Below are 10,517 nucleotides of genomic sequence, written 5' to 3' on the forward strand. Positions count from 1 at the left end.
AACTCGGCGAGGAGATTTGAGATAGACCAAGTCACCCTGTTGATACGTGTATTCTCGGCGTGTCTTATCAAAGCGTTCCTTGTCCTTTTGTTGAGCTATGGCGTGACGAGAGGCTGCTAAATCCCGAGCGCGTTGAGCGTACAGGATGTTCTCAAATCCAAACTGGCTTTTAACGGTGGTGGCTGGTAACTGCAAAGTAGCATCGAGGCGAAGGTCGGCTTCGTAACCATGAAGAAGAAAAAATGGAGTGTATTTCGTCACGGCATGTACAGAGGTGTTATAAGCGAACACTAAAAATGGCAGGAAACGGTCCCAATCGCGATGATTGCTGGAAACGTATTGGGCCATCATGTCAGCCAGAGTTTTGTTGAATCGTTCTGTCTGGCCGTTCGTACGGGGGTGGTACGCGGTAGTTCGTCGGTGTTCGATGGTAAAAAGCTTGTTGATTTCTTCCACAAGTTTATTTACATTTTCTGTCCCTCTATCCGTGATTAGTTCCCGTGGGGCGCCGTAGTGCAGAATTACATCTTTAGTGAGAAATTGAGCAGTTTCTTCTGCGGTACCTCGTGGGATTGCCTTGGCGACCACGGTTCGAGTGCAATAGTCTGTGCATACCAAAACGTGAACGTTACCATCGTGGGATTGTGGGAAGGGCCCCAGTTTGTCAAGTCCAACGCGCGCGAAGGGTTTGCTGGTTGGCGGTATCGGTTGTAGAAGTCCGGCTGGTTTGAAGGGGTAGGTTTTTTGTTTTTGGCAAGAGTCACACGACTGGACATAGCTGGTGACGTGAGCCAACATTTTCGGCCAGAAAAAACGATTTCGAACACGCTCCCAGGTACGTTGGAGCCCCAAGTGACCACAGGTGACATCGTCGTGAAGGGCGAAGAGAACTGCGGTCCGAATTTCCTTAGGGGCAACTAGAACCAATTTGATTTCGTTTTCTGTTCTGATCTTGCGGTACAGGAGATCGTCCATCATCTCGAAACAACGTGCGGCGCGTATGAGTGGTTTCGGAGCTCTCACAGGGTGGCTTTCCAAGAACTCAATGATAGCCGCCGTGTACTGATCTTTGCGCTGTAGTGCAGCAATGTCAAACTGGTTGAGGTCCAGATTATCGGGGGTCGTTGCGGATGAAGTGAGCAAGGTAGCGTGTATTTGTGGCGCTGGTTCAAACGGTGCCCGTGATAGAGCGTCAGCGTCGAGATGTTTACGTCCATCTTTGTACTTTATAACTGGATTGTATTCTTGCAATGTGAGCGACCAACGGGCCAAACGACCGTTTGGATTTTTGACCGAAGTAAGCCAACAAAGACCGTGGTGATCGGTGACGACTGAGAGTGAACGGCCGTAAACGTATGGACGAAATTTTTTAACCCCAAAGATAATTGCGAGGCATTCTCTTTCGGTTGGGCTATAATTACGTTCAGCGGAATTGAGAAGGCGACTTGTGTACGCAACAACCCTTTCTTGTCCGTTTATTCGCTGCTTAAGAATAGCCGAAATACCATAAGCTGAGGCTTCAGTGTGGATTTCAAACGGTTCTTCCCAACGAGGATGTTGAACAATGGGGAAGGAGATTAAATGATTACGCAGCAGCTGGAAGGAATCGTCTTCGGCTGTACCCCATTCGAATACTTTGTCTTTTTTGGTAAGTTCGGTGAGTGGTCGAGCTATCTGGGCGAAGTCTTTGATGAATCGCCGGTAGTACCCTGAAAGGCCAAGAAACTGCTGAACTTGTTGGACGGTTTTTGGCGTTGGGAACTTGGCTACGGCTTCGAGATTGCGGGGATCTGGGGAAATTCCATTGCCGTCGATGACGTGTCCAAGGTAAACAATGCGCGGTTTTGCAAATGAACATTTTGTAGGTTTTATCTTGAGATTCGCTGTGCGGAGGCAAGTGAGGACTTGATCGAGATGAGACAGATGGGATGTAAAATCTCGAGAAAACACTACAATGTCGTCAAGGTAGGCCATTGTGATTTTCCACATGAGGCTACCAAGAGTTTTATACATGAGGCGCTGGAATGTTGCGGGTGCATTGCAGAGCCCCATACCAAGGACATTGAACTCATATTGGCCGTCGGGTGTTACAAAGGCGGTTTTCTCTCTGTCAGCTTCGTCGATTTCGACCTGGAAGTAACCAGAGGCCAAATCTAATGTTGTGAATAGGGATGCCCCGGCCAGGCGATCCAGGGTGTCATCGATCCGTGGAAGAGGGTGAACGTCCTTTTTGGTCACCAGGTTTAATTTTCTCCAGTCGACGCAAAAACGCCAAGAGCCATCACGCTTCTTGATAAGGACAACTGGTGAAGCCCATGGACTACAAGATTCACGGATAGTTCCGTTGGCGAGCAATTTGTCGACCTCTCCCTGCAAGACTTCACGTTCCTTTAATGACTTTCGGTACGGATGTGAGCGAACTGGGGACGCATCACCAGTGTGAATTTGATGGTGAATCAGAGACGTACGGCCTAAGTCGCCTTCGAACTTTGAAAAAACAGTGGAGTGTGTACGAAGAAGGTTTATTAATTGCTGGCGGTGAGTTTCAGGTAATTCTGTGCCAATGTCCAGATGGGGAGGAAGGTCGCAAGTTTCGTTGGTAGAATCGGAGGAATCCAGATAACGGAGGTCGATGATATCATGGGCTCGAGCGAGTGTGGCATTTCGGTTGAGAATAATGGGCCGGTGATGTGGGTTAGCGACACGAACTAAAGCACGCCCATTGCGAAAGTTAGCGAGAGTCTTGCAAACTAAGAGGCCGTAGCGATTAAAAGTAGTTGATAAAGGCTCAACCATCAGCGTTCCAGATGCAACAGCAACCGAGACTTCGAGCGACATTTCGGAATGGGCGGGAACAGTGACGTCCCGAGTGTTTCGAACGAGATGAGAGTGTTCGAAGATGACATCAGGAAGTGGAAAGTCCTCGTTCCCGATGATGACAGAGCGGGTACGGAAACTGATTTCGACCTCGTTTGTGTCGCAAAACTCTAATCCAAGTAGCAAGTCATAGTCGAAGTTTTGTATCAGCAAAGCCTCAATGCGATGAGTTGTGGTGCCGATAGTGACATCCAGAGTGGTAGTACCCAAGGGTGAAATCAATGAGCCATCTGCAACACGTAGTTGAAGCGAACCGGCGGTTCGAATAGGAAGACCCAGAGTATGCGCTAAAGTTGGGTTGATGATGTTCTTAGTGCTTCCGGAATCTATTATTACTTGGATTTTGGTGTTGCTGACGGTAGCATTGAGGGATACTAATTTGTTGGCAGGGCTTAGCAGTAGAGGGAAAGAGACTGGACTGGACGGTGGAATACCCTCTACTACTACCGTCGAAAGTCGTTTCCCTGGTAGCGAGAATGAGGATGAGGGGATGGACTGCGTCCGCGATTCCAAGAGGAAGATGATTGACTTTGTTGAAAAGGAGATGGAGAGCGAGGTCGAATGGTGTTGGTTTCTGGGCGATACGGCGAACGACTACGGGTATCCCGATTGTGAGTGGTCTCGCGGCAGTAAGAGGCAAAATGGTCACGCCGACCGCAGTTGTAACAGGATATAGTACTGTCTCGGCGCTGGGTTTGGGGACTAGGCTCTCGCTGATGGCGACCGAGTTGAAGACGTTCCATGTCACGACGGAGTTCTCGAACTTCTCGACGAAGGGCATCGAAGTCACTTCCCGTAGATGGTTGAAGAAGCGTAGTTGCAATGGGTGATGATTCGAGTTTGGCAGTCCTGGTGGCAAGCGTGGTCAGTATTTCCAGTATTTTACCCTCGGTCGGGCTAGGTGAAGCTTGTGACGGGAGGGAACTGACGGTACGGAGTTTATCCAGGAAGTCAGACGCGGACGTGGGATTCATCAGGATGAGTTTATCTTTCAAGTCGGGAAGAAGGCCGTTAAGAAGGAAATTGACTTTTTCCGACTCGGGCATGGTAGGGTTGGCTAGAGAACATAAGCTGATAGCTTGCCGATAATACTGTACGGGATCACCGCCTGGCAACTGACGGTGAGCCAATAAGTCGGTGAAAACGGCGCGGGATGATCGACCAAATTCACTGACTAAAGCGTCTTTCCATTGAGTCCAGGTAGTGCGAGGTGCAGCGGTGTGGCTACGAATCTGTGCAGAATACCAAGGCAAAGCGGTACCGATTAGAATGGATGGCAAAAGAGCTAAACGGTCAGCATCGGTTTTTCCTACAGTCCTTTCTTCAAAAACCGTAATGAAATCATGGACGTCCTGCGTAGCTGGATCGAATTTTGGAGTGTTTTGGTGGAGGTTTAACGCAGAGAGGGCGGCTGAAACTGCCGCGGCGATATCGGCAGCTGTGGCCATGGCTGGAGAAGATGGTAATCGACGATTGCGAGTTGGTAGGACGAGACCCAAAAATTCTGGTTCCAAATGAAGAGCCCGACGAGAAAAACGACGGGGCTTTGGGTCGCGCGGAAGCTGCGTAGCCGGGAGAGCGTGAGATGCACCGGTCGACGCGTCGAGCAGCCGAGGCGAGACCGGGAATTAATACTCCGTATCAGCAGATGAAAATGAGTGCGTCGGCGAGGGTGAAGGGCCTTTGCTCATAAGCCAGTAGAGTAACGGTATAAGGGAACGAAACCGGCGCCTCCACCAGTTGTCACGCTTATAATTTACGAGTCGTTTGTTGAAAATAGAAATGGTTTTTATTTACACTTTATTTACAGAATGGTTTAATAGAAATAAGTCAAGAGCGCGGCGGTGAAACGGAGTTTCTCTCGTTAGGGATAATTTCCTCACGAGGCGCAGCTTTTACAGATATATAATCCCCGTGAAGGAAATTGGCGTCCAGGGCGAGCTTTTGCAGCCTTTCCTCCAGATCACCAAACCTGTAGTAGGCTGGACTTTTCAGTCTTAAGATCCCACTACAGGCGGCCGAGAGATACTCTAAAAACCTCACCGAAGCGCGGCTTTTATACCCGCCGGAGTTGACAACAGCGCTACTAGTGGTAGCGTCTGACGCTTGTGGCTTGCCTGACAGTCTTATGATTGTGAATGATTAATGTGTGGTCCGTCCGCGACAATATATGGCAGCGAGAATAGAACTTGAAAGTGTCCTTCCTACGATACGAAAGGAGCATTCTTACGAGTCTTTAAAAATGTTTTCGGAACAAGAAAGATTATTAAGTTTTAAAAACTGGGTTAAATATGGAACCGAAGAGTTGGCCGCCTGGGGATTTTATTCGCTCAAGAACGACTCGAGTATCAAATGTCCTTTTTGCGGACTAGTAGTTGAGGAATGGAAAGATGAAGACATACCGTTAATAGTTCATTGTCGTTCAATTCCATTGTGTCCATTTATTCGAGGATGCCAAGTTGGAAATGTAACAATATTACAAAAGTCGTAAACATATTTTTAATTTCAAAGTGTAACGAAAAATATTATAATAAAGTATCAATGTAAAAAATATGTATCCGAGTTTTTTAATACCGCCTTTACATTAAATTTTAAGTGTTAAACTGTAAGTGTTCTAAAAAATCATTGTTAGTTTACTTAAATTAAAAAGTACTTTATACGGTCCCCTTAAAATGTTATTAAAAAATAACAATGAATTCAATAGAAAGAACGTTTATTCACAATTTCTTTACAACGGTTTTAATATTAGGAATTTGATTAGTTTCACAATATTCTTGAAAATAAATCAGAGCATCCATTTGCTTTTCAGTCGGCAATTTGAATTCGGCGGGGAAAACCACGTAAGATGTAGTTTTTGTTGACTCGTATGATTCAATTCTTTCATCGCGCTTTTTACATGCCACAATAAGTTCGTTAAGATAATCGATAATTTTATCATCTGACATTTCCTCTTGCTCGGTATAATGGAGAGATTCACTCGCCTCACAATCACACGCCAGATCCGATTCTTCTTTTATTTTATTACAAGATAAATGAGTCATTAAATGTTGTTTGAAACCTCTCACGGACTGGTATCGTTCCTCACATATCCAGCATTTCTTTGGTACCCTAAGCGGAGACATCTTTCTCTTTCCCATAGCGGCTGGCTTATGAAAACAACAACGCATCTATGAAAATTATTTCACGACTTGTGACGTAGTTTATATCACGTGATCTGTTGAAAAAAAGTTGAAAGCTCAAGGAAGCCTACAGAATTGAAAAAACTGAAACTAAATCTCGAAATGGATTTTCCAATGGAGTCACGAAATGCTTTTGGAAATACTGGGTACTTAAAGGCGACGAATTAGGTACATTCATAGCGACGGCGATAGTAGAATATCCATTTTTATTTCAAAGTGTGATCCCGAGTTTGGTAATTGCTAGGATGCTTGGATAACGCCGCCATCTTTAGTTACGTTAGATTAATAAAATTAACCACCTGCACATTAAAACACGTTACGAAAATTAAACCAAAATGGTTTGCAACGAAATAGAAACAGCTGCTAGAGTTTCCAACGCGTCCCGCTAGGGGTTATAAAATGTCAGAGTAGTTACATTTACACTTTCAGTTACGTTAGCTTAATAAAATTAACCACCTGCACATTATTCTTAAAACCAACGCGTCCCCCTAGGGGGTTTTAGGTAGTATATATATCCTTAAGTTCGCCGAATCTAGGAATCCTGACCCTAGTGAGCCTTCCCGGAGTAACAAAAATGTAAGTTTCTATAGGTGTTTTTTTATTGTTACAAATACTTAGTTATTTCTTCTAGGGAATCGTTTGTAGCCGTACACATTCTTTTTGCCATGATTTGGCCTAAAAATAAATATACGTCATCAAAACGATTTTTAGTAAAAGAGGTAATTTTTTAAAGTTTTATATAGTAATTAGTATAGTATTTATTGTAATAGTTAGTGTAGGGAGCTATTGGTAGGGCGTGTAACCCGTCCACCTAAATTAATGGCTTCAAAAGTCGTTTGATGACTTCGGTCTATGGTAGTGCCTTGTGTATTAGCCTAGTTGATTATTATTATTATTATATTTAAAGTTCCATATAAATCTTACAGATTGGATACAAAACTTCGGATGGTCGCGAAGACCTCATTGCTTTTCGAACACCGGCTGCTCAAAATTATTCGGGGGATACAAACCGCAAAATGAACGCGATTAGCAACCATGTCAATAAGCTTCCCAGGGCTCAGGGACAATACGATATTGAGGCCGTCGATCGCCATGTTTTAAATATAGCGCGACTGGCCGAATACGTTATTGTCAAAGAAAGGCAAACCAAAGAGTACCTGGGAAACTTTATCGACTTAGATCGAATAATTGTGGCCACGAGATTCGAGTGTCCTAATTTCCCCGAATTAGAGCTACAGCCGGGAGAATTTCACCACCATTTTAACAACGACCATACGCGGTATGAATCAATGACCACCATCTTTTGTCGGGGAAAATATATAGTATTTCTTATTTTACAGAAATGTGTGCGCCTATGAAAAGGCGAGGCAAGTGGCCCATTATGTAAAAAGTATAGAGGGTAATCCCCTAGAAATATATCCCGAGAAACAGGACGACCCGACCGAATCGCCACCAGTCACATCTCCGAAAAACCCGGAACCTCCAGCGAACAAACCTAGGGAGCTTGATCTTCGAAATGGTAATTATAAAACAAAACTATCATGTTTCTAATTTTTAATTTGAAATATTAATTACAGCTCCGGGAATCACTATCGTCGTAGAAGGAGGTAAAACATTAGGTTCCGAAAAAATAATTACAATTCTAATACCATTTTCCATTTCTAGGTTCCGAGTTAAAAATTATCTTATAACACGTAAAAAATTGTATAAAAATTGTTTAAAAAATTGTATAAAAATGTATAAAAAATGTATAATAGGTTGTATTAAAATAAAGCAACACACTGATCAAAAGAGGTAAACTTATTGTTACGTATCACTAAATTTTAAATGTGTAATTATTTAACATTTTAAAAAATATGCATGAGGACTTGGGCCAAAAGCGTTTGGTATAAATTTACACGCCTCCCCCATTCCGGCGGAGTTTCACCAGCTGGTTATCTCGGCGTGAGAGAAAAACGCGCGCCACACCGCCGTGGAGAGAGAGAGCGATTCACCGAGGTTCCCCGAAAAGCGCAGAGAGAGAGAGTGTTTCGCCGAAGAAGCGAGGTTCCCCGAAAAGCGCGACGTCGAGAGAGAGAGAGAGAGTTTCGCTGAAAGAGAAAGTTTTTGCCGAGGAAGCTAGGCCGCGAGCTATTAAAAAATTCCTGCACGTTTTATACAAGGACTAAATGTTATAGTTGTATTGATTCGATAACAAAAAGTCGATTATTCATACAATGTCCTTTAAAAAGGGTACGTTAAAACTTTTTGAAACTTTAATTTTATTTAACACGTATTTTATTTTAGTTTCTCTGACGTTACAGTCACCCACTCAATTGGTAGTGACCGTATCAATATTTAACAAAGAGCCAGGTATTTATATTTCTAATGGAGCCCAAAGTACGGACATTTCCTTAGAAACATGGGACGCCCTTACAAAAGAATGGTCTTCAGTCATTGAAAATCTAAACTCAGCAACAATAAAAAAAGATTTATCTACCAATTCCGACCGTCGAACCTTATTCCGATTGTACTTTTGAACACCATTTCGAAGTTTCTTGTTCGGGAGGAAGATTTTCATGGAATTTAATGCCGTTTACTCAAAAATATTTGGAATACGAAATAAACTTATCAGCCAGTCTATCACTTAGTAGAGCGCAAGTGCTGGCTTTAAATGAAATTAAAGTGTTTATAGATGAACAGTTAAGTCTGTTAAAGCAAAGCGTACCGGTTATAGACCTAATGTTTAGTGTTTTGGTCGACAATTTTTCGAAATTTCAAGCGGTTTATAAACCATTACAGAAGCAAGTCCCCTGTGACTTTATAGAAATTTACGCCGCCTTTCGTATTTCTCAGGATCACCAAGTGGAAAAAGATTTTTTAGAACAATTTATAGGTTATTGTCCATTTGACGTAAGGGATTTGATTGATCATTGTTTAAATAATGTAATATATTTGAAAAACAGTTTATAAATAAATTTTTTATTAGTAAATGTGTTCTTTGTTATTATACCATACGAAAAATTAGTGTACACTAGCAAAATATATACACGAGGAACCATGACAATAATAGTTTCAGTATATTTTCAAAAAAAGCCTCCTCAGGACAGGCGCTACTAGCGATGATGCGTAACGTACGAAAATAGCTTATTTTAATTGTACATCATTTAAAATTTCCTTACCAACGCGTTCAGAATAGTCTTTTCGTATATCAGTTTTAATATGTTGAAAACGAGGGGAAAGACACTCGCTCACAAAGTTTTATTGATTTAACGTCTACATTTTAATACTCATTGTTTCTGGTTGAAAATTATAAAATGCTACAAAGTGGTCTAGATTTCTTCCGATCTAGAGTTTCAATGACATGAGTAATTAAGCTATAGACCAGAGCCTTCTCGTTAGTGCTTGAATAGGGCGCTTGGTTTGAATCATACTCGTATGGTATATTACCGCAGTTCTGGTTTAAAACGAATTTACATCTCGGGTAATATTTAGCGTGCTCTTCCATCGGAATATCGTTCTGTTCCCAAACTAATAGCTCTCCAGCACAACAGAAGCATTTGACACAATCTTGGTTATACGTGTAGTAGAGACCTGCGTGTGCTAAATCTCTCACGTCTTTGTAATCAATCGGGAAATCCTTAAACGACTGTAATCTCAGAACTTCAGATCGCATAGGTCCTAAATTCCAAAAATCGTTCGTTTCGCGTAGCACGGGAATGTTATCCGTAGTTTCATCCTGAACAAATTTGCAATTCGGGAACCGTTGGATGTGAATTAGTAAAGGTACATTCCCCTCTTTCCAATCGTTAACCAAACCATCACAACAGAAACACATGACAATATTTTTATTCCCAACGTAAAAAAAGCCGGCGTTTGCCAACTCGTTTACATTTAAAAAGGTTGCCGAAAAATTTGAGTTGAAACTCTCTATTCTTTTTCTTTCAAAGTGCATTTTTACGTATTTAAAGCTGGTTAAAAATTTAGCTCGCGTAAAATGTAACCGGCGTCACGCAGCGGCCACTGGCGTCACCTAGCGGTAAATTGTAACTGGCGTCACCTAGCGGTAAATTGTAACTGGCGTCACCTAGCGGTAACTTAAAAACCGCTATCTAGTGGTTATGGTTTTCAAAACACCTGGCACAAGAAAAAAAAACAAATATATAGTTAAACAGACGAGCGTTATTAAAGGGTACTCTTCGAAGAAAGGCATTTCTTCCAATATGTTAAACTTTATTTAAACTTATCAAGTATAGTTCAATAATACCGCCTCTCAAACGGTACCAAAGAGTCCAAAATTGCCCTTTCAGCCGCCACACTCAATACCGAAAACACCTGCTAGTAAGTTATTTCCGCCCTTTATTTCATATGACGCTATAAAATACGTTTAACCATTATTATTACCAAGTTAATACGCGGGAGATTATAACAGAAAAACAAGTTATAGCTTTGGTCCAAGTTTTGACGACAACGTATTTAGTA

The 10,517-nt window shown here is 42.5% G+C and overlaps 1 protein-coding gene across 1 annotated transcript; it reads right to left on the reverse strand.

Moving 5' to 3' along the window:
* Nucleotides 1–9,345: 9,345 nt before the first annotated feature.
* LOC149948853 (baculoviral IAP repeat-containing protein 7-B-like) lies at nt 9,346–9,873 on the reverse strand. The gene has a single exon (XM_090171168.1). The coding sequence runs from the start codon at nt 9,871–9,873 to the stop codon at nt 9,346–9,348; it is 528 nt and encodes a 175-aa protein (XP_090027294.1).
* Between the last annotated feature and the right edge of the window lie 644 nt (nt 9,874–10,517).

Source organism: Leiobunum rupestre, chromosome 4 (genome assembly GCF_980474605.1).
Source record: "Leiobunum rupestre chromosome 4, qqLeiRupe1.1.hap1, whole genome shotgun sequence".
Taxonomy (NCBI): Eukaryota; Metazoa; Arthropoda; class Arachnida; order Opiliones; family Sclerosomatidae; genus Leiobunum; species Leiobunum rupestre.